The 23,758-nt window shown below is 30.0% G+C and overlaps 1 protein-coding gene and 1 long non-coding RNA gene across 2 annotated transcripts; both read right to left on the reverse strand.

Moving 5' to 3' along the window:
- Positions 1 to 3,207: 3,207 nt before the first annotated feature.
- Positions 3,208 to 9,075, reverse strand: LOC107930469 (floral homeotic protein PMADS 2-like). The gene is made up of 7 exons (NM_001327316.2): positions 8,888 to 9,075; positions 8,708 to 8,774; positions 8,226 to 8,287; positions 8,037 to 8,136; positions 7,843 to 7,872; positions 7,606 to 7,650; positions 3,208 to 3,616 (listed from the first exon to the last, which is right to left on the reverse strand). The coding sequence occupies exons 1-7, from the start codon at positions 9,073 to 9,075 to the stop codon at positions 3,479 to 3,481; spliced, it is 630 nt and encodes a 209-aa protein (NP_001314245.2). The 3' UTR covers positions 3,208 to 3,478.
- Positions 9,076 to 19,139: 10,064 nt separating this feature from the next.
- Positions 19,140 to 20,021, reverse strand: LOC121229459 (uncharacterized). Its single transcript, XR_005927208.1, has 2 exons — positions 19,703 to 20,021; positions 19,140 to 19,421 (listed from the first exon to the last, which is right to left on the reverse strand). It is a non-coding gene; the product is annotated as an uncharacterized lncRNA (long non-coding RNA).
- Positions 20,022 to 23,758: the final 3,737 nt, after the last annotated feature.

Here is a 23,758-nt window from a genome sequence, read left to right on the forward strand (position 1 = left end):
CAAAAAAAAATTTAGGTACCAAATTGGGATAAAGTGTCAAGTTTAGGTATGTGACATCTTATACCCGACCTAGTTGTTGGATCCAAATATAAAATGTCACATTTTGTTGCCGAAGCAACTTACTTTTCTATCTTACTTTATCAAAATGGAAATGTAATGATAGAATTATTTTATAAAAATTCCGGCGGCACTTCTGCCTATTTGACGTAAAAACCCCCTGTAAAAATTTAGATTTCACAATATATCCACATTTAAATCATTTCTCTGATCAATTCTCAACACTTCGATTTCTCAAAACATACCAATAAACTAGATTTCTACGCTTTGCTATTTCATCAAAACATTAGTTATAAAGTACAAGCCTAGGTGCATAGCAAAGAAAACATAGGAAAAAATGTTTAAATTCAGTTTACGACACAATATTATATATATACAAGCCTAGGTACATGCCATTTATATAAATTATAAAGTAAACTTTTCATCAACATTGTTTGAACTGATCTTGGGATGCTACTAAAACTACCTAACAAACATAACCACCTATGCACAGAAAAATAGACAAACTATACGCTGAGTAATTTTTATACTCAGTGGTGCTAATATCGTATAAATCATTACATGAGTATTGAATATAAATTACTTGATAGCAAGAAATCAAAATATGATTATAAATATCATTAATAACATCACAATAAAATAAAATTCTAATATTAATAAACTTTAATATTACGATATTGACAAACCGAGTAAAAAATAGGTTTTTTTAATCAAATTCAAAATCATGTAATTAATTTAATTTGCACAATATGAAAATTCAAATAAATTTATTTTTTTTATTTTTTTTAATTTAGACCCCTTATTAAAGTTTAGATTCATAACCAGATATACGAATCCGCCACCTCGAGTTATTCAACAACGATGGCTATCAAAGTAGTCCACTGCTCTCTGGGAATTGAGACTGCCCACGACCACCTAGGAATTGGGGCTAGCAATAATAAAAACTTCCCAATTTGGCCTTTTCTCCCTTGACCCTCTGGGAATTGGGGAGATTTAAATCCTCTTATATAAAGACTCTATGACATGCCAACTATATCTGATTTAGTCTAACTTAGTGTAGCGAGGTAAAAACCAAGTTTCATGATCCGTTTCAATTCAATTTCATTTTAGTTTCATTTCACATTCAAATCATATATCACCTAATGTAAAATTAGACTTCCAATTCAAAACATATTAAACATTTTCTTGTTCAATAATCTAAAATCATAATACTCAAATTCAAATTATAACCATGAATTTCCTAATTCAATCATTTGAAAAACGTAGTCTTCATCTCAAAATATAATTTTATAAATATTAACTAAATCATTCAAACTCATCCAAAACTCATAAAAGTAAAATAAATATAACTAGTCATAGTAAACTAAATGTTCTAAAGCTTTATGTAATGAAAATAATATATTAGCACAAACCGAAGTTTCAATCACTTTGCTCCTTCTCTTTGCCTTTCTCTTTTAAGATGCTCGCTTCGTTTTTAGCTACAATAGGAGCAATTCAATACGAAATAATGGCATTTATTCATTCTAATACTAAAACTAATAAAAACAAACTTAAATATGCATGGTTAATCAAGTTGATAACTTAAGTTTCCTAGTCCAAAATTCGTATATCTTTCGACTAGATTATCCGTTTTCAATTCCTTTTTCACCAGAATACTCACTGGTTCACAAGTTATCATTTAGGTCCAATATTACACAAAGTAGTCAAGGTTCTCTACTTCCCCTTCCCCATGGCCAAATGTACCAAGTAAACTTTCCATCCATTTTTATTTCTTCCTCACATTTTTAACAAGCTAGAATTCATCTTCTAATCACTTTCTATCAAAAAATATACCTATTTCACTTAAGTTTTCTAAACTTCCATCAATGTCATTTAATGATAACTTTCAATATACTTGATAAAATAAAATAAAAACTATTGATATATATATATATATAAAACAAGCTTCAAAGATTCAAAATCTATTAAAATTTTGAAGAAAAACCATACTTTATGCTTGATTTTAAAGGAAAATGATGAAATAATTTTTTTTCTTCCTCAACTTTAGTGAATAATAAAGTAAAGTAAATAAATAAAATAATAATATTTTAAATAAAATATTAAATAATAAGTATTTAATAAAAATATTGTTTAAAAGCAATCATGAAACGGTAATGGTAAAATTTTCATTAAATCTTTAGGATAATTGTAATTTATAGTCTCTATACTTTCTCAACTTATTCAGTTTAGTCTCAGAACACAATATCGAATTTTTTAACTTAACCACATACTCCTATTAATAATTCTCTATGTTTTCATGTATGACAGTTTCCTCTAAAAACTATCACAATTTATTTTTCTACTATTTATTTATAGATCACTTATTTAAGGATTTTTATCATAAATATTTTTTTTAAAGTGAGAATGTTATAAAGTACAAAATTGGACCAAAAAAGTTTAAATGTCAAATTAAGAAAATATGTCAAGTTCGGATACTAAATATTATATTAGGCCTTGATATAAATATTAAATTGATTTTTTAAGGTTAAAGAAATCCTTAGTAAAGAAATAAATTAAGTCTTTAAGTAAAAAATGTGTTTACTTGAGCCTTCAGTGACAAAAAACTCAATTGAACTCTTTCATTGACAAAAATTATGGTTGACCAATTTGATTGTTAACAAATGTTGACATGACTAATGAAAGCAATAAGAAGCTAATACATTGTTTGTATTTTTAAATAAAAAAACACGTTAGCATATATCTAAAAAATAAAATAATAAAATTTATTTAAAAATATTAAAAAAATACTAGTAAAAATAAAGCTGAATAAATAGATATTCAAGTTCATTCTAAATGTGGTTGAAAATACAATAAAAATTGTGTGATTTTCATATCTTGTTCTTTTTGACATAATGTCTAAAACTACCTATATTCTTTCCAACTCATAAATTTGAGGATAATTCGCTTCGCACTCAAATCCGTATGCTCCTACATTATCAATAATGCGGATACTAAGCTTAGACTCCATTGATATTAAGGCAGAATTTTAATACTTCACCAGCTTTTTTAAAACTATCCTGTTAAGAACTTCCTTAACACTCTAAAGGACATTATCCCATTTAAAATCAAAAGAAATTTGTAAGATAAAAATAAAAATAGAAACAATATTGAAAATCAAAGTAAAGAATTGATTTGCTAGCAAGCAGAAATACCAGTCTATAGTTTCATAAAGACACTGAGAATAGATACAGCAATTAAAACAAGTTCATGGTTGGGACTGCAATACAACTTAGAAATTATTACAAGAGGTAAATATGCATGAGTTTAAGATCATATCACATCCCTGGAATTAAATATTCAGATAAAATGTTATCATAGTATCACCAGAAAGCAAGCTTGAGAGAATTTCAGGCTTCAGCATATGCCCCAATTCACAGTGTTATTACATTCTCTCTTGTAAGTTTGGCTGCATTGGCTGCACTTGGAACGTGGAAGACATCTGTGAGTTGTAGTCCCGGGCTCGCTGGTATCCATGATCCATCTGCTCTCTTGCACTTTCGTAAGCCATTTGTTGTTGATTCTGCAAAATATTAATTAAAAGAGAGATTATACATGTGCTTTATGGAATCAGACTATATTGATGATGATGATGAGTTTCAGGCCAAAACATGAATAACATTATATTGGAATATGCATGCATGTTTATATTTATATACTATTATCTAGGACTAGCAACATTTACATTATTATTTATTACAATACAGGGATAGAATAGAGGAAATCACTGATCTACCAAAGATCCTTGCTAGCCTTAAGGGCTTTCAATGGTTAAAGGAGAAAAGTTTTCCCTTTTGTATGCTCCCCTTAGGGTTATGTCAACTCAACAAGGTTCTGCCATATGCATTGTGCTTTTTTAGTTCTTTTGCTACAGCATACTTGGCTGGGTGGAAAGAAAATTAGAAAGATCGAAAATTGAAGGGGAGGGAAAATAGAAATATGAAGAATATAATTTTTCTGTGCCTGATAAGAAAGATAAAAAATTAAAAGAAAAGATAATTTTTTTTAATTCTTTGCTTGGAAAAGTTGAAAAATGAAAAGAAAGAATAAAACATTTGAAAAATGCATAATTTTAAACTAACATATCTCTCCTATTTGGAAGGATTGATTTTTATGAATCAGGATAGAAAACAATCTTTCCTATTTCTTTCCTCTCACTTTTCTTTCCTACCAAGGAAACTCAAATTTTAGTTATTTTTTTCATTTTTCCATTCATCCCTTCCATCCCTTCACTTTTTTACCCAACTAAACACACCCTAAAAGCTAAATTGATATAGCATTGAGTAGTCCCAACATATGGGAACCAAGACCAGTTTTTTTCCGTTATTATTCATGGATAAATTATACATGAACTTTGATTGAATATGTAATGTTATGCATGAACTTTGATTTTGTACAATTGTATACATGAAAATTTGATTTTAGTTCAATTTTCATAAATCACTTACACTCTTATCAATGAGATACATTTTAAATTTATTTGTTGTATAGATAAACAATTATATTTACTTAATATAAAAATAAGTGAAAATATCTTTATTTATAAAGGTTTACAATTGACTTGAAAAAAACAAACTGAAAATATATTAACTTTTTTCTTAAGTGAAAATAAAAAACACAATTGAATCAAAACTAAAGCTTTATGTATATAATTTATTAAATTAAAATTTATATATCATATTGCAAATGAATCAAAATTGATGTGTAAGTTTGAGATTTAATGCTTCATGAAAATTAGCATAGGTCGACTAGTAAATATAGACCACCCTAGCTATAACCAAATTGGCTGATTGAGCGGGATGACATAACATTTCTGCCCTCCTCAATCAGTAAGTTATTATACTAGAATGAACTGTTGGACCAATAATCATGATATATTTGATCCAAAACCAGAATAAATCTTAAAAAAATCTACACGCTATTTGAGATATTCCTATATATTACTTCTTGCCTTTTTTTTTATAGCTTCTTTAGTTACATGCAAAAAATAAAGCCATTTTTTTATAGCTTCTTTAGTTACATGCAAAAAATAAAGCCAAAACTTTCAAGTTATGATCACTGTTTTCTTCCCACTCCATTAATACATACTATATGCTTTTTTTGTTGATACAAGACTTTATGATAGAGGATGAGGAGGGCTATCGTGGTGGTATTGAAAGCCATTGAGGGGTTTTTTAAGTATTTGGTGAAGTATGCGCAGAATATCAGTAATAATGAGTGCTTGGCCCTCTTTCGGTGGAGAAGAGGAGCGTTTATATAAGGTTTTGAGCCCTCTTGTGTGTCCTTTGAATAAAGACAATACAGTATAAGCCTAGAAGTTAAGTGGCAGTTGGTCAGATTGACGGGTGCCTAAGTTGACTTGATATGACTAGTAGATGGTATTAGGAAATGATGGACGGACAAGCACTGGTCACCTGGCAAGGAACTTAACGTTATGAAGTGGCCTTCTCCGAGGCTACTAATTGGTTAGGTTGTTGTAGCGATGTATGTTGTGCCGAGAAGAAATCATAGCAACATTTGGTTTTTTTATGGTCATTTCCTGAATTTCCACTTGATGTTTTAGTGAGTTTTGTCAGCTTTTGACGTGGCATTTGTTGACTGGTGCAGTTAGTGATGTATTTAATGTGTTTTGATAGCTACATGCTTGTTATAACAACGGATGAGCTTTTTGTCACTTGGTTTTCCTACCTAGATAACTACAAGTTTTAAAGCTTTTTTTTTCTTATTTCTCCTATTTTTTGTTTTTGCTTTCTTGTTTTATAGTTGTTCCATCGATTGACACAAACCCTCCTTCGAGGATCCTGATGTTTTGATAGAAAGCAGTGTTTGTGAGTGTTGTGCCAGATCGAAGGTGGTGGAGGTTGTCAGTATCAAGTTACCACATTACAAGTATGATTTTATAATATAGTTCTCACAAGTTAGTAATGCTTCGGCAGACACTTTTTCTTTCCCCTTTACTTATTTTAAGCAAGGTTTCATCTATAGTTGAATCCTTGGCTTGTTGTTGTGCCATCAGACTAGGAGATTGCTCCAGGTCAATTGGCGGGGTGTGCTTGGCATCTTTTGATGGCTTTCTTTTTAAATTATAATAAGTGTGAATCACCTCATGCTAGTAATTTTAAAATTTTATTTACTCTCAAAATTTCCAATGAGAAGAAAAGTTGAGAAATATGTTGCTCTGTGATGTGAGGTAATTCACTTTTGGGTTTAGGTTGAGGCAACTTACATATGGACCAGTTAGGAGATGAGTTTCCTTTTCCTACTTCCTACAAGGATTGTTCTTATACTCCTGTTATGGATGCTCAAGAGTTTGTCACAAGTTGAGCGATCTCTTGATCATGGTCATTTTTGGAGGTTATATTTGAACAAAAGAAGTTTGAATGACGTGATAGCAAATGAACTTATCTCATGATTTAGCCTTAGGAAGTAGTGGCTAATAGGTGATCAGGATCCTATAGCTTAAAATGTTGCTTGACAAAGTCATCAATCCTACGTTGCCAAACCATTCATTTTAGATAAGGTCATATAATTTCGAACAAAGTTTGTATGTTCGACGATTTCGCCAAGCATCATTTTTGCCAAAAGATCCTAACCACCTCCCTCCGTAGAGCTAAGTCACAAGTGTAAATCAAAATGTTACTTGAAATAAGGAAGATCATCTGCTCCCACGTAATTCAAAATTCTTTCATTCAAACAGAACCTCTCTAATAATGACTTAAAGTCAAACACAATACTAATTGACCTAGAACAATCTCGTAATCTAATAGCACACACCCTGTTTGATAGCACAACAGAAACAACAAATCAAACTCTACTTCAAATGAGTAAAGAGGAAGGAAAAACTAGTTCTCATCTGTCGAAGCATCACTCAACTTGTCCTACTTGTAGTAAGGAAACTTGGTATCCTCAACGCTAACATGACTTCAACCTCCGTCTCTATGATTTCTTCTCTCCACAACCTACTTCGTTCTAAGAACTTTAGAGAAGGCCAATTATTGGCAATCGTTAGCAATTATTACACCCTATAAAGATCTTACCAAGCAACCCTCGCCAAAGAAAACAAAACTTAATAAGGAAGGCCATCAAATCTTAAAACAAATTTCTTAATAAGACCAGCACTTGTGTTCATCATTTTCCAATACCAACTCCTCAACACAAAACTATGCCTTGACTAGTTACATTAAATCAATTCAGACACCTATAAATCTAATCAACCATGACCCTATTCTTAGGGCTTAAAAGTAAGTTCTCTATTCAACGGATCCAAAAAGGCCCCCCACAGAAGACCCCAAAACCTTAGGGTCTCCTCCGCCAAAAACCAAGCACTCATTGTTATCTATACTCTATGGATACTTCGTTAGTGGCTCTCGGTATTATCACAATGTAAATCACTTGTAACTTCATTATCAGACCTTGCATCAATAGTTTTCTTGAAGTACAGCGTCTACAATGAGAATTAATCTGTATATGAAAATTTGAATAGCTAAAGATGCTTTGTAAGAGAATGAATACCAGAATGAAACTGAGCTGCTTGTAGTCCTCCTCCAGGAATTTGGTCTAAGAGAAGCACATCATAAAGTTAGGCAAATAAAAGCTTCACTTCACATATGCTACTTAAGAATACATATTTGTGCGTGTCGAATAAGCAAATCAAAAGTAATTCTAATATTATATCATCTATTAAGAACCAATAATCAAAAAACGGAAAGAAAAACTGTAAGCTACTTGTAATTAATACTGTATACATACATTTTTCCATGTCTTATCAAGGACATCCATCTGTACGAAAGAAAAAGAAAAGAGAGATTGATAAGCTTTAACTCAAAGATATATATATATTCCTTCAAAAAAAAAAAGAAGATATATATATGTGTGTGTATTTAGTGATGTTGAAGGAAAAATAGAGTACTGTTATGTAAGTAATTAAGGCAAAATCTACTATCCTGTTTGCCACGAACATAGGTAAGCCCATTTTCAAGGGCATCCTCTATGGCCATCAGCTCCTTGTAAGGCAAAGAGGTGATATCCTCCCCTTTCAAATGCCTGTAGAAAAATACTTCAACAACTAAGACACAAAAAAACATAGATCCCAAAGAAACATATCATAGATGGACAAGTGTAGACATATATACCTCAGTTCAATCTGCATGTTATCGTTCTCTTTCTTGATTCTATCAATTTCATTGCTGAGATTCTGCAGAGTTTTTGTTTTAAGAGAAGAAAAATTATCTCTCACAAATCACAAGAAAAATCATATTTAGATATGAGCTTATAATAAATATGTTGGTTAAATTTGTGGTTTAGACCAAGAAACCCTAGAGCTACCATCATGAACTAGGTAGATCTTACATTGAGATCTGTTACATCCATTATTGTTTTGTGCCTTAAAACTAACTCCCATATAGTTACTTTAATTTTTACAAAGGAAAGGAAGGTGGAGAATAACATTTAGTACTAGATCTGTTCATAGATGTTATATATATACATATATATATATATGCATGAGAGATAAAGGTCTAAATTACTAGATCATCCCACTTGTGGATCCATTTAAGGAATTCATAGTTCATATGGAAGAAAACTCAGAAAAAACAAAGAAAAGAAACAAACTTGCCTCATGTTTAGCATCCCATAACTTCTTCCCTGAAGTCTTCTGATATTGGTCCAAAATATCGACCAAACTTCACCATATTAGGATTTTTATTTTTTTCAAAAAACAGAAAACCAATCAAGAAGAAAGTACAGAAAAAGGGTGAGAAAAAGCAAGGAGGAAATAAAGGTTGATATACTATACTTAGTAGAAGGGCTGCAATACTCGTGCATCTTGCCAGAACTACCAAAGATAATAAGAGAAACTTTAGCATCACACAGTATAGTAATCTCTTTAGCTTTCTTCATAATCCCATTCCTTCTCTTTGAATAAGTAACCTGCCTGTTACTTGAGTTCTCAATCCTCTTGATCTCAATCTTCCCCCTCCCCATCTTTCTTTTTCTTCTTTTTTTTTTTTGGTTGGTGCAGAAAATGAGGTTTGAAGAGAGACAAGTCATAAAGAGTAAAAAGTAACAGGGAAACATTCTATTTCAGGTTTGGAGGACAGGGAACTTTCGAAGTGTGATAGTAGGGACATATTTGTTTCAGGGTTATTGATAAGGCCAAGCCATTTGCCTTTAAAAAACAAATACAAATCTGCTATATATTTTTTTTTCTTTTGTTGAAAAGAAATATCGATCTTTTGTGAGTTTAGGTTTAACCTTGTTAACCATTGGTCTGTATGAGCCTCCATGAGACTACAGCTAGTAATATAGTAATAGGTTAAGGAAAGCGTTTAGGGTTAGGGTTTTTGAAAATGGAAATTTAGACCAGGCTTGTAGGTAAACAACGAGGAGAAGGGAACAACAAAGAATTTTGTAGGATGGCTATGTTTGACACGCAAAATGATATTTGTTTTGGCTGTTTTAAAATAAATTATTTTAAATTTTATATAATTAATATGAATAATTATTATTAAAGGTAATTGCAGTAAATAAAATATTTCGGCATGGATTAAAACTTAATTAAAATAATTAAATTAAATTTAAATTAAATTAGAGATAATATTAAATATTTATATGAACAAACTACACATGGGACTGAAATCCACGTGGTGAGACTAGGGTCTTAACTTTGCTACGAATTTTGATTATAGACCTAAATTAAAACAGATATGAAAAGTATAAAAAAATTTAATAGAGACAAATTATAATAATATTTTTTATCTTTAAAAATGATTCTAATATAAATTATTTTTCATTTTCCAATAGTTACATTATATTATTATATATTTAGATAAGTACAAATATAAAAAATTTTAAATATAATACATTATAAATTTGAGAAAATGAAGAACGTTGAATTCCAACCTATCCATTGTTGTGTATGACCTTCCAAATATATGCTAAATTATAATTGCAAATTCTGTCACTTTCTAATTGTTGGAATATTTTCAAATATTTATAGTGTTTCAATAACTATAAATGAATGGGTGTAATTAATTAAAAGTTATATTATTTGATTTTATGAAAAAGAATTATAACTATTTAAATAATATTATTTGACTAGTTATAATATTAAATGAATAATTATATATTTATTTTAAGGACATTATTATTCAGAAAGACACCTATTGAAAGATATCTCTATGAAGATACATGAAAATTCCTATAAATAGAAATGAATTTTATTTGGAAATCACACCAACAAATTCTAATATTCTTTCTTTTATTCCTTTATTTTCCAATATTATTAGATTATTCTATAAAGTATTACTACAGAAATCCTTTGTAGAAATTGAGTTTCTTGTTATACATTGCTCAGTGCATAGTGGACTATTCTCGTCACTGCAAAACGAAAATAGTCATTGGCTCCATTGTATACTCGAGGTTAATTGCTTGGAACTCATTTGCACACTAAAGATAGGTGGGGGCGAATACAACCTTAAAGATAGTGGCTTGATACACGCCTTGGAGTCTTGTCCTATTTCTTTTTTTCTGTTCGAGTTCTGTTCGTATGTTTGAGATTTTCCTCACCGGAGATTTGTACTAACAATTTTAAGTTTATATTTCATGATGACTACCATAACACATGAAAGTGGAACACTAAGGGAGTTGGCTTCCAACTTTGTCAAACTTGATGGGTTTGATGGTGACAATTTTTGATGATGGCAGAAAAAGATGTACTTCATATTATCAACTTTGAAGATTGCTTATGTTTTGGATACTCCAAGACTTGAAGGGAATGAAAACAAATCTGTTGCTGCAACCCGAGAAAGACAAAAATGGGGCAATGCTGATTACATATGCATGGGCCACATATTGAATGGTTTATCTAATGGTTTGTTCAACACCTGCCAAAACAAGGTCACCACTAAAGAATTATGGGACAAATTGGAGACAAGATACATGATCGAAGATGTTACAAGTAAGAAATTTATTGTTAGTCGTTTCAATAATTATCAAATGGTTAATGGTCATTCTGTTATAGAATAATTCCGTGATATTGAAAAGATGCTAAATCAATTCAAACAATATGATATGAAAATGGATGAAATGATTGTTGTATCCTCCATAATAGACAAACTTCCTTCATCTTGGAAATACTTTAAAAGAAGTCCAAAACATAAGAAAGAGGAAATATCTCTTGAGGCATTGGTAAATCATCTTGGTATTGAAGAAGAATATCAAAACCAAGATCAAAACCTAAATTCTGAAAATGCCAAAGTACATGTTATGGAGGATGTATAGACTACTAAATCATTCAAGAAAAAGTTCAAACAAACTGATAGAGCACCTAAGTTCAAAAAGAAACAAAAGGGTTAATGTTATCACTGTGGTAAGCCGGGACATTTCAAGAATGAATGTCGATTTTTAAAGAAGAAATCATCTTCTAGGGCTGATAATAACAAAAATTCATTGCAATGATATCTGCAATTAATATGGCACAAGATGATAATACATGGTGGATTGGTACCAGAGCAACCAAATATGTGTGTAAAGACAAAAGCATGTTCACAAAGTTCACACAATGTGACAATGATAGTGTCTTGTACATGAGAAATTCTTCCACCGTAGCAATCGAAGGCAAATGGTCTGTTGAACTACAATTCACTTCTAGAAAGATTTTAACCTTAAATGATGTATATTATGTACCAGAAGTTAAGAAGAATTTAGTGTCTGGAAGTTTATTGAACAAGTTTGGTTTCAAACTTGTTTTTGAGGTAGATAAGTTTATTTTGTCTAATAGAGGAATTTTTGTATGTAAATGGTATATGTATGAGAGTATGTTCAAACTTAATATTATTAATAAGAATAAAAATACTATTTCTGGTTATATGGTTGAATCTTTTTGTTTATGGCTTTATAGATTAGGTCATTTGAATTATAGAAAATTGAATGACATGTATAAGTTAGATTTAATTCTTGTTTTTAATAATAATATTGAAAAATGCAATAGATGTATATTGACTAAAATTACGAGAAACCCTTTCCCTAAGGTTAAAAGGAAAATAAAATTGCTTGTATTGATACATAGTGATTTATGTGACATGCATAATACTCCTACATTAGGTGAAAAGAAATATTTTGTTACTTTTATTGATGATTGTTCTAGATATTGTTATGTATATTTATTGCATTCAAAAGATGAAGCACTTTGATAAATTTAAAGTTTATAAATCTGAAGTTGAACTTCAGTGTGAATCATTTATCAAGTGCTTAAGATCAGATAGAGGTGGAGAATATTATAATCTAAGTTATTTTGAATCCACTGGAATTGTCCATCAAGTTTCAACCTCTTACACACCACAACAAAATGGTGTAGTTGAAAAGAAAAATAGATCTTGACTGAAATGGTAAATTCAATGTTATCATATTCATGTCTTGGACAAGGTTTTTGGGGAAAAGCCGTTCTAACAGGTTGTCATATATTGAATAGAGTTCCTAAGAAGAAAACTAAAATAACCCCCTATGAACAATGAAAGAAAAGAAAACCAAACCTTAATTATTTAAAAGTTTGGGGTTGTAGAGTTATTGTCAAAGTTCCAACACCTAAACGAAAGAGGAATTAGATTCATATTTATAGGATATGCACATAATAGCAAGGCATATAGGTTCATGTTAATTGAACCAAATGATTCAATTTCAATTAATATGTTGCTGAATCAAGAGATGCTATTTTTTATGAAAATAGATTTAATTTTATTTCAGGATAATTACAGCCACAACAATTGGTTCATTCTTCAAATGAGAATGAGATTCCATTGGAACAAATCGATAATAATGATGAATCTTGTCAAGAATTAAGAAGAAGCAAGAGGTTTAAAATGGTCAAAGATTTTGGACTAGATTTCTTTATGTTTCTTGTAGAAGGAAAAGGTGAAAGTATATGCAATAAGATGCCTTATTGTTATAATACGAAATCTGATCCTATTACATTTGAAGAGACAATGAAATCTCAAGACTCTGCTTTTTGGAAAGAAGCAATAAATGATGAGATGAATTCAATAATGAGAAATCAAACTTGGAACTTAGTTGATCTTTCATCGGGTTCCAAACCAATAGGTTGTAAATGGATCTTCAAAAAGAAAATGAAGGTCGATGGAACCATTGATAAATTTAAAGCAAGGTTGGTAGCCAAAGGTTTTACACAAAAACAAGGTATTGATTACTTTGATACCTATGCTCTAGTAGCAAGAGTTGCTACAATTAGACTCTTAATATCACTCACCTTTATATATAATTTCGTTGTTCACCAAATGCATGTTAAAGCTGCATTTTTAAATGGTGAATTGGAAGAGGAAGTGTACATGGAACAACCAGAAGGATTTATTGTTCCAGGACAAGAGCATAAGGTATGTAAGCTTGTTAAATCTTTATATGGACTTAAACAAGCACCAAAACAATAGCACCAAAAGTTTGACAAGGTTGTTTTAGCTAATGGCTGTAAAATAAATGAATCCAATAAGTGCATATATAGCAAATTTGAAAATGGAAAATATGTCATAATTTGCTTATATGTATATAACATGCTCATTTTTGGCACGGATTTAGAACAAATAGAAAACTTGAAAAAATTCTTGTCAAACAACTTTGCTATGAAGGATATGAGTGTAGCATATGTTATTCTTGGGATTAAAATAACCCGAGATGAAAGCACTATAGCTTTATCAAAATCACATTACATTGAAAAGGTGCTTAAAAAGTTTTATCTTTTCAACTGTATACCAGCATCTACACCCACGGATCCTCAAATAAAATTAGTATCTAATACTGGTAGGAAAATTGATCAATTGAAATATACAAGTCTAATTGGTTGTCTTATGTACATAATGACTTGTACAAGACTAAATATTACAGATGTTGTTGGGAAATTGAGTAGGTACACAAGTAATCCAAGTAGTTTGCATTGGCAAGCTTTGAATAGCGTACTTAGGTACGTAAAGAAAACTATTAACTATGTATTGTGTTATAATGGATATTCTCCAGTTTCGGAAGGGTATTCGAATGCTAGTTGGATTACAAGTTTGGAAGATCATGTATCTACTAGTTGATGGATCTTTATTCTTAGTGGAGGAGCCATTTCTTGAGGTTCCAAGAAACAACCATGTATTACTGATTCCACCATGGCAACAAAATTTATTGCATTAGCCATTGTATTTAAAGAAGCAGAATGGTTAAAAAATTTACTTTATGATGTACCTTTATGGCCTAAGCCAGTTTCGCCTATTTTTATCTGTTGTGATAGTGAGGCTACTCTAGTAAAGGCATATAGCCAAGTATATAATGGAAAGTCTAGACACATTGGATTAAGACATCGTTATGTCTGACAATTAATCTCTGATGGAGTGATCACTATTTATTATGTGAGGTCAAGTAAAAATTTGGCGGATCCTTTGACAAAAAGTCTTGCTAGAGATGTAGTAAAAAGGACCTCAAAAGGGGTGGGACTCAAGCCCATTAATTAGAGTCACCCATGATGGAAACTTGACTCAACGCTTAGTATAACGTTAAGTCTTGAGTTCAATGAGACAAAGTACATCATTAGTATGTGCCTGTTGACACTATAAATAAATCCATCCTAAGATTAAAGTGCTAGGTATCCGTAATGATAAGGGAAGAATGAGTAATGTACTCTTAATGGACCCATAACATAAATATGTTAGAGTGTTATAATTACGGGAACACTCTTGATGGGATCTACCTATGTGAGTGGAAGTGTAGCCGTTTCTTGGAGCTCAAGGGCTTGGCTCTAGCAGCACTTATGAAAGAGGACACAGACACATGGCCATAACAGTGTCCCTAGATACTATGCATTGACCGATGTTGAAATCATTGTGTGAGAGGTGTTCAGTTAATCAAATGGAATAGTTGGTTCAAAGCTTAGTCTACCATGCAATTTCAATTAATTTTAACATGTTTTCACTAAGTGAATGTTCAATTGTAAGATACCTTCATTTATGCAAATTGATTTCCAAGAATATCAAAATCTAAAATATTTTGAAAATGGAGGGAGATTGTTAGAACATTTTCAAATATTGATAGTGTTCCAATAACTATAAATGAATGGGTGTAATTAATCAAAATTTATATTTTTTTATTTTTGGAAAAAGAATTATAACTATTTAAATAATATTATTTGAATAGTTATAATATTAAATGAATAATTATATGTTTATTTTAAAGATATTATTATTTTCAGAAAGACACCTATTGAAAGATGTCTCTATGAAGAGACATGAAAATTCCTATAAATAGGAATGGGATTTTATTTTGAAATCACACCAACAAATTCTAATGTTCTTTCTTTCCTTCCTTCATTTTCTAATATTATTAGATTATTCTATAAAATATTTCTACAGAAATCCTTTGTAGAAATTTTCTTGTTATACATTGCTTAGTGCGTAGTGGACTATTCTCATCAGTGCAAATCGAAAATAGTCATTGGCTTCATTGGTAATTTGCTTGGAACTCATTTGCACACCGAAGATAGGTGGGGGCGAATATAACCTTAAAGATAGTGGCCTGATACACGTCTTGGAGCCTTGTCCTATTTCTTCTTTTTCTGTTCGAGTTTCGTTCGTGTGTTCGAGATTTTTCTCATCAGAAATTTGTACTAACACTAATATAACAATTACGATATATAAATTAAAGTAAAATAATTTTATAATTCAAGTTATAGAAATTATTTTTATTAGAATATCCTTTTAAAAATGAGATATTTTGGATTTGAATCAATTTTTATTCAATTAATTTTAAATTTGAGTGGAACATATTTGAATTATCAATTTTTTATGATTAAATTCAACCAGATTAAGGTGCATTTAACTTTCTTTTTGTTTCACGCTACATTATTTAATCTCACCGCCACCGCTGTTTTTACACTTCCGCGTGTACACACTCCGTCCATCCAAAGGGGCCCTAAATTTAGATTTGGGTCGATGTTAAAAAAAATCATAAGTTTAAGATTATAAAGATAGGTAGAGAGTATGAAATACAACAAATTATAGGGTTGAGGGCTTAACTCACAATTTACCCGCTAGTGTGAAAAACAAATTAACAAACAACGCTTTCATATTTTATTTTACTATTGACTTTGACCGCTAACAACTTAAGCTAGAAAAAGGCAAAAACATGCAGTTTGACCACCGCCGGCCAAAATAGATGGTTCAATAACCAACCAAACCCTTTATAACATCAGGTCCAATATGTCCAAACGCCATTGTTTTAGACATTATCAACATGGGAGACTCCCACCTTCCAGAAAGGAACTCAGTGCTGCCAAACACTCACCAGTCTTTTCGGCATTGGAATTAGCCAGCACCTTAAAGAGACCTCCATTTTTGAGTTACCAAATCCACTCAGAGTTTGTAAGGGTAGTCTCATCTCGCCACACATGGTTATTTAGCACCAGGATACGCTCACTGTGGACAAATAACAGAGAAAACTGATGCTTGTAGCTTTGGTCATGAGCGAGAGAAAGTACTTGACACGTCAAATTCATCATATTTGTTGAAGCGTGGAAGAAATTTTGGATGAATCAATATATAAGAGAAAAAAGGGCCTAGAGGGGTGATGGAAAGGTTTGGTCGGGTTGGGATTCTTTGCGCTCATGGAAAATTGTGGAGGCTCTCAAGATGTTAGAGGGTGATATAGTTACCAGACAGGCCATTGCCCCTCGCTCATGAGTCCTTCACCTCATCTTTGGGAAGTAATGCATCTAAAAGTAATAATATCCCAACATTATGTCACTATTGTTATTGCGTCGTCTCTGTTTTTTTCATGCAATAATTGGGCTTACAGCTGCGATTATAAGTCCATTATATCTTGAGCATGTTCTTAGTATTAGGTTCTAGTATGAGCTCTTCTTAATACCAGCTTAGTATGAGGTACAACTTCCTTAATAAGTTATTGGTTTTAAAAATATTTTAACATTTTAAGTAACATTTTATGTATTAAGTTACTTAATTTCTTCTTAGAAACTTTTTAATGTTTTATGTATGAAGTAATTAAGTAATTCATAAATAAGAAATTACTAAATCATAGGAAATTATTTAGTACATGAAAAATTTTGTTTTTCTATTTGTCTTGAATGGATGAAAAATAATATCTATTTTATTAAACCCAAGATGCAATCGCTACTTGAAATTTAACTTGTCAATAAAAAACTTAAAACTTCTCGAGAGACATATCTATGAAATTTAAATTTTAAATATATTAACCAAGAAATAAACATTAAACTTGTGAAAGATAGAACTTTAAACTCGCTTAAAAACATGCATCTTCCACAATGTGAATATTGCTTGGAAGCTAAAATGACCAATAGGCCTTTTAATCCCAAAGGCACGAAAAGGCTACTCAACTCTAAGAACTTGTGCACTTGTGCATACCGATACATGTGACCTCATGAACATCAATGCACAAAGAGGCTAGGATAAAGAATAGATGATTATTCCATATATGGATATGCTTACCTAATACACAGCAATAGTGAAACTTTTTGAAACAACCCAATTTGCAGGATTATTTATTGGATGCTCCTAACAATGGTCTCGGTGAGATGAGGCTACTTCTTCATCAGCCGGGGCCATTTTATTTTGAAGGAGATTTCAGATTGCTTGTGGTCCTTGTTGTCGTTGCAGTTGTTCTTGCATTATTTTCATTTTTTCTTGGAGTTCAATGATTTTCTTGGAGTTTGAAATGAGTTGGGTGTAGTTTGATCCTCGGGTGTAGGGTAAAGTGAAATTCTTGATGTTGGTGGAGAAGTTTTTTTCGGGGGTTGCTATAGTATTTCCACCGAGGAGAGGGTTCCTTTGATTGTATGGGTCTGATTATTAATGTAAAATTGTAGGAGGGGAAAAGGGATCTAAGAATAGGGCTATTGAAGAAGGTTCACATAAAATTCCCTTTGTGTCAAAATCGTAGAGGGGAAGGAGATAGTCCCTTTCCTTGGTAAGTGGGAATGTATATATACATACTCCTTGGACAGTCTTATCAATTCATAGGAGATTAGTCATGTTAGGATTTGTTTCCTAAGTCACGTGTCACCTAACACCGTCAAAGTTTGTATGAAAATTCATATATACCAAATTTATATATCAAAATTTTCTTAGCATTTTTAAAATAATTTAGTAATTTATATGTTTTCATATTCAAATTTAAATATATCAACATATTCAACATTTAAATTTTTTATTATTTTTAATTAATTAATTAATTTTGTAATACTGAAATTTATAAAATTAAAATTTAATCTATATATTTAAAAAATATGCATTTTATTTTTGTAGTTAAAAATACAATTAGAAAGCTATTTTAAAATTTTTTAATATTAGAATTGATATGTGCATATTAGTATGAAATGTACATAGATTGCCGAGCGAGTTATCATGTCAACATTGTTAAAAAATAATGTTTTAGTCAATATTTTTCTTAAAAAAAAAAGCGATTTGACTCTTTCCAAAAAGTTGAGTGTCAAATTTAATTAAAATAAAAAAATATATAAGAGTCAAATTGATTAAAAATATAAACATTAGAAGCTAAATTTAGCATTATGCCTTCTAAAATGGATTAATTTACTCCCGAATTTAATCTTTTTCTCTAGTAAGAGGCTACAGTTTTACTTTCTTAATAAATGATAGCGTATTTAACAAAGGAAAAAAAGTTTTTATGTTATTGACAAACATGGAATTAAAATGAATTTTAATGTTAAATTATATTTTTGTTAAAAAATTATAAACATTATTAGTTAAAAATAGGACTCATTGATTATTTTAATATTATAATTGGCGAGCTGTCTATTAAAGAAAAATGTAAACCCTTCCCATTAGAAAATTACCATATTTGAGTATGTATTTGTAATAATATATATTAAGTCTAATCTACGTTGTTTATAGAATTGACTGATCAATCATATCAAAGAACTAATCAAAATATCTGTAATAGGCCCAATTCGCCCGGGCCCATACAAAACCAAAAACCAAAAAATAAAAACAAAAACAATGAACAGCCCAGAATAAGTCAATATCCATTTACAAGTTATTTAACCCAAAAAATATATATACAGTCCAGCCCAGATACATTTTTTAAAACCCAATTGCATAAATCCTAAACCCAATTAATTAATAACCCAAAGTCTCAGCCCATTCAATACATGACCCAAAGACTGGTCCAGGTGATTGTTTCAGAAGCTCTAAGGGTTCTCCCTCTCGCGCAGCAGCCAGTAATTCGGGTGAGCACCACACGTGCGCCACCAGCCCCTCGCGCGCGTCTCCGCTCGTGCTTGTGTACGGCCTTTCCTGTAAATGGAACATACGAGAAGGAGAATGACAGAATCTACAGCAAATAACAGCAATAAAATGTAATTTTATTTTTTGATTTTACTTTGTAAATCCGGCTATAAAAGCCGACGAATGTACCTGCAAAAAACTTACGCATACTACGCATACTGAAATACACAAGGTGATTTCCGATTCAAGATCTCTAAATGCTTTATTTTCTTTGATTTCATTTTTTTTGGATTTGTGGTTCTTGTATTCGAAAGAAAAACAAGAAAAAGAAAAAAGGGAAAGGGGCTTACCTCGTAAATACGCCGTAGGTCTTCTTCTACTTTGTTGAAATCGAAGTCAGGAGGAGATCTTGAGGCTAAAAATTTCGTCCTCTAAGCTTCAATGTGCAGATTGTTGTTTGGGGGATGGGAATCGGTGGTTTGAAGTGGGGATTTAGGGGTTGGCTAAAGTATAGAAAAGGGGCTAGGGTTATTGGCTGTATGTTTAAGTTTTAGCCCTTATAATTTCAATTCCGTTAGGTTATTTTATTTCCTTTTCATTTTGAATTTATTTTTATTAAATTTTCTATTTATATAATTCATTGTTTAAAGGAAATTCATTTAATAATTTTGCTTTGTTTAAAAAAAATCATTGTTTTGAAGTTTATAATATATTATTTTAATATTATGTATAAAATTTTATTTAAACATTTATATATGTATATACTTATGCACACCTAATCTTTTAATCAAGCTCTCCATTTGAAATAATTATTATTTTAAAATTCATTTAATATTTTTATCAATTTTATTAATTTTGCTTTGTTTTTTTATTCATATAATTATTTTGAAGTTGGTTTTATTATATTATATAATGTCTCATTTAAATATTTTTTTGTATATTTGTACATATAATATTTTAGTGGTTAAATTATTGTTCTAAAATTCATATTTTTTGTTTATAAAATTATTGTTTTTGAAACTCTTTATACCATATTCTTTTAATATATTATCTCATTTAAATATTTTTATATATATTTGTACATGTATAGCAAAATTAATTTAATCTTGTATGCATTTCCATGTTTTTTTTATAAATAATTATTTCTAAATATATATATGTTTTGAAAATCTATTATGTGTATTATATCTTATCATGTATTTTTACTATTCTTTCATATTTTATATATTATTTAAGTTATTGTGTATATTGTCATTTTTAAAATGAATTTTCGTTTTAAAATATTTTGCATATTATTTGATTCAAATATTTTATTCTATAATATTTATTTCAATGATTATATATATCCCTAGTTTTTTACATAAATTATTTCAAATTCAACAATTCATTTTTAATATATTATGTGTTCATCATTTTAAATTTGTCTTATACATATATGTATGTATATATATATTTTAAATTTTCATTTTGTTTTGTATATTTTGCATTTGATTGTGTTGTATTAGGTTATGTATATTATTGTTATATATTATTTTCATTTTGTATTACTATTATATTGATTATTCTTCGCCCATACTTGGGAAATTGGCTATATTTTTTTTAGATTGGTTGGATTTAATTGTTTGTTTTGTTAGTTGATTAAATAAGTTATATTATCTTCAATCATCAAGTATCACATTTTTATGCATGTACATTATCCCATGATAATTATTTTTTCTTTTGGCTTACAAAATGTTGCCTTATGATTTTCTTTTTTTAAAATCCATTATTCTATTTTATTTCAAATAACTTTGAGATAATCTACAATCATTTATTTAAACTTCTTTGTTAAAAACAAGGTAATATTCAATATTTAGAAATTTAAGAAAATGTGTCCTACCGTGCTGGGTACGATTTTTCGTAGAACTAAATATCTGGATATCCTTTTATAATTTTTAACCTAAAAGTTTTTGAAAGTCAAAAATCAATCATATTTTTGAAGGTATAAAAGATCGTGTCCAATCGTACTGGATATGAAACTGCATACATTTGAAACGAGAGAATTTTGACCAGCTTGAACCACCCCAATGTTTTAAAAAGGAACCATATTTCAAAATTTTTTCTAAAATCCTAGACATAAGGACAACATTTAATTAATCTGGTACCAATTTTTTGGGCATAGTGAGGGTACCAAAATTGTTTTAAATAGGAATAAAATGATTTATTGGGTGATCCAATCACACTTTAACAAAAAGATTGGTGGCGACTCCACATTTTGCTTTAAAAGTCAATCCCTGTTTTTTTTTAAAAAATAGTTTCGACAATATCAATTCAAAATATCAACTTTGATGGGCTGGTATCAATTAGTAGGTAAAGTGTTTCTATTGGAAGAGTGTTAAGGGACTCGAATGCAAACTGGTTATAGGCTTATACGATGAGCTTCGATAAAGAATCAATTTTTAAAGTTGAGACAAGAGTGATATTGGCAAGCCTTTTCATAGTTTGGGAGAAAAGATTCAAAAAGGTTGAAGTAAGGAGTGATAATGCATTGTTGGTAGAATTTATTTGTCTAGTGGAGAAGCCAATAGTAGCTTAGTGGAATTGAGGTTATTGCATAAGTTGTTGCGTCGAAAATGGGAGGTACGAGTTTGACATATTTTGGGAGATCAGAACGGGGTTATGAATCACATGATTAAATGTGCTGACACAAAAAATTCTTTGCTCCATTTGTTTGTAATTCCATTGAATTCGATTCTTTAATCATAATAAATCTAAATCATTTTAATTTATGAATTGATATTTTTATAATCGCTTAATACGGTTTCTTTTAAAAATAGAAATAAAAATAAAAGATTTTATCGGATTAAGCTGGAATAAAAATTTAGTAAGTTGATAAAGCAATCGACTGGTTGCTTAAATGCAAAGAATCATCTGTTGATTTGCGGTAATTCCTTGATTTTCATCCGTTCATGTCGTCAGAAAGCAATCAAATCACTACTAAACTTGATTTCTTATACAAATAATTACTTGATGTGAAAAAACATAAAATAGTAGAATAAGAGATTGGGAATCCCCCCAATTATGGGAGATTCTTCTCTAAAAATCTCACTTTTCAACTCTCTAAAACTCCATAATTACCCTGGAGTAGTAATCATGATCATAAAAGAATGAACATAAAATTAGGCAGAGAGACAAAATTTACTATACTAACAACTCTTCCCGGCCCTACCACTCACGAGGACCTCCTAAAGCCCTCCGCTTGTCCTCCCTTCACTTGTCACCACCGCCGCATAACTTCCATCTCTCATCACGGATTTACATTTTTATGACCTTTTATGCATATAATAATAATAATATCTATTTTTATATTAGAGTTGTATCACTCAAATTTAGTTTAATTTCATTTGAAGAATTTAATATGTAATTAATTTGTTAAAAAATTAAAATAGAGGGACAAAATAGGAAATTTGTGGGGCAAAGAATAAAGAATTATGTCGCACAAGTTGAATCCGTATAAGATTATATTTTTTCTATTAGACATTAGTGAAAAATTATCCGTAATTTTTTTAATAAAAAATTTTACTTAAAATTTACATATTTTTTTTCTTTCTTATAGTTTTGCGATTATTCTTACTCTCATTATCGATAATATAACACTGTGGTTCTTAGTTTGGTTTGTGAATTTTTTTAGTTTATATATAATATTTTTCATCGTGGAAGAATAAATAATAGTAGACTAGAGATTCTTAGTGCTTGAAATGATACATTAATTCTATAATAATTATTTTGATCTACAATTTTTAGCAATCTTATTAGCCTTGAGATTGAAGCTAATATTTTTCACTAACAAGTTTACTTTACTAATCAGTTTTGGCTAATAATTACTTCAATAAATATAACTTTTACATGATAAAAAAATATAGAGGTAGTGATTAAATTATGAATAAATTTTCGTTTTTGGTCATTTAATTAAAAAAATTATAATTTAGTTATTAAATTATTTAAATTTTTTTATTTAAGTTATTGGATTGTTAATTTAAAAAAAAATGTTTCACCAAACAAGCTTCAAGAGACAATTAGACGATCGGTACGGTGGATTAGTATCCATCAACAGGTAGAAAAGCATACCTTAAATCCAAGTTAAGATGATGGTTAATGTCGAAGATTGGAGAACAAAAACTATTTGAATTTTAGTTCATAAATTTGTGAACTGTAAAAGAGAAAAGGAAAGAGAGTTTCGATTGGTACAGGGAATGTTAACAAAGAAAGCCATATAGCATCAATTTTAACAATTCAATTACTTAAATGAAAATTTTTAAATAGTTCAGTGATCAAGTTATAACTTTCTTTAATTAAGTAACCAAAACGAAAACTTATCCTTGGTCAACCTAAAAAAAATCCTGGTTAACATAGCAGTTTCTCCAGTT

Source organism: Gossypium hirsutum, chromosome A01 (genome assembly GCF_007990345.1).
Source record: "Gossypium hirsutum isolate 1008001.06 chromosome A01, Gossypium_hirsutum_v2.1, whole genome shotgun sequence".
Lineage (NCBI taxonomy): Eukaryota > Viridiplantae > Streptophyta > Magnoliopsida > Malvales > Malvaceae > Gossypium > Gossypium hirsutum.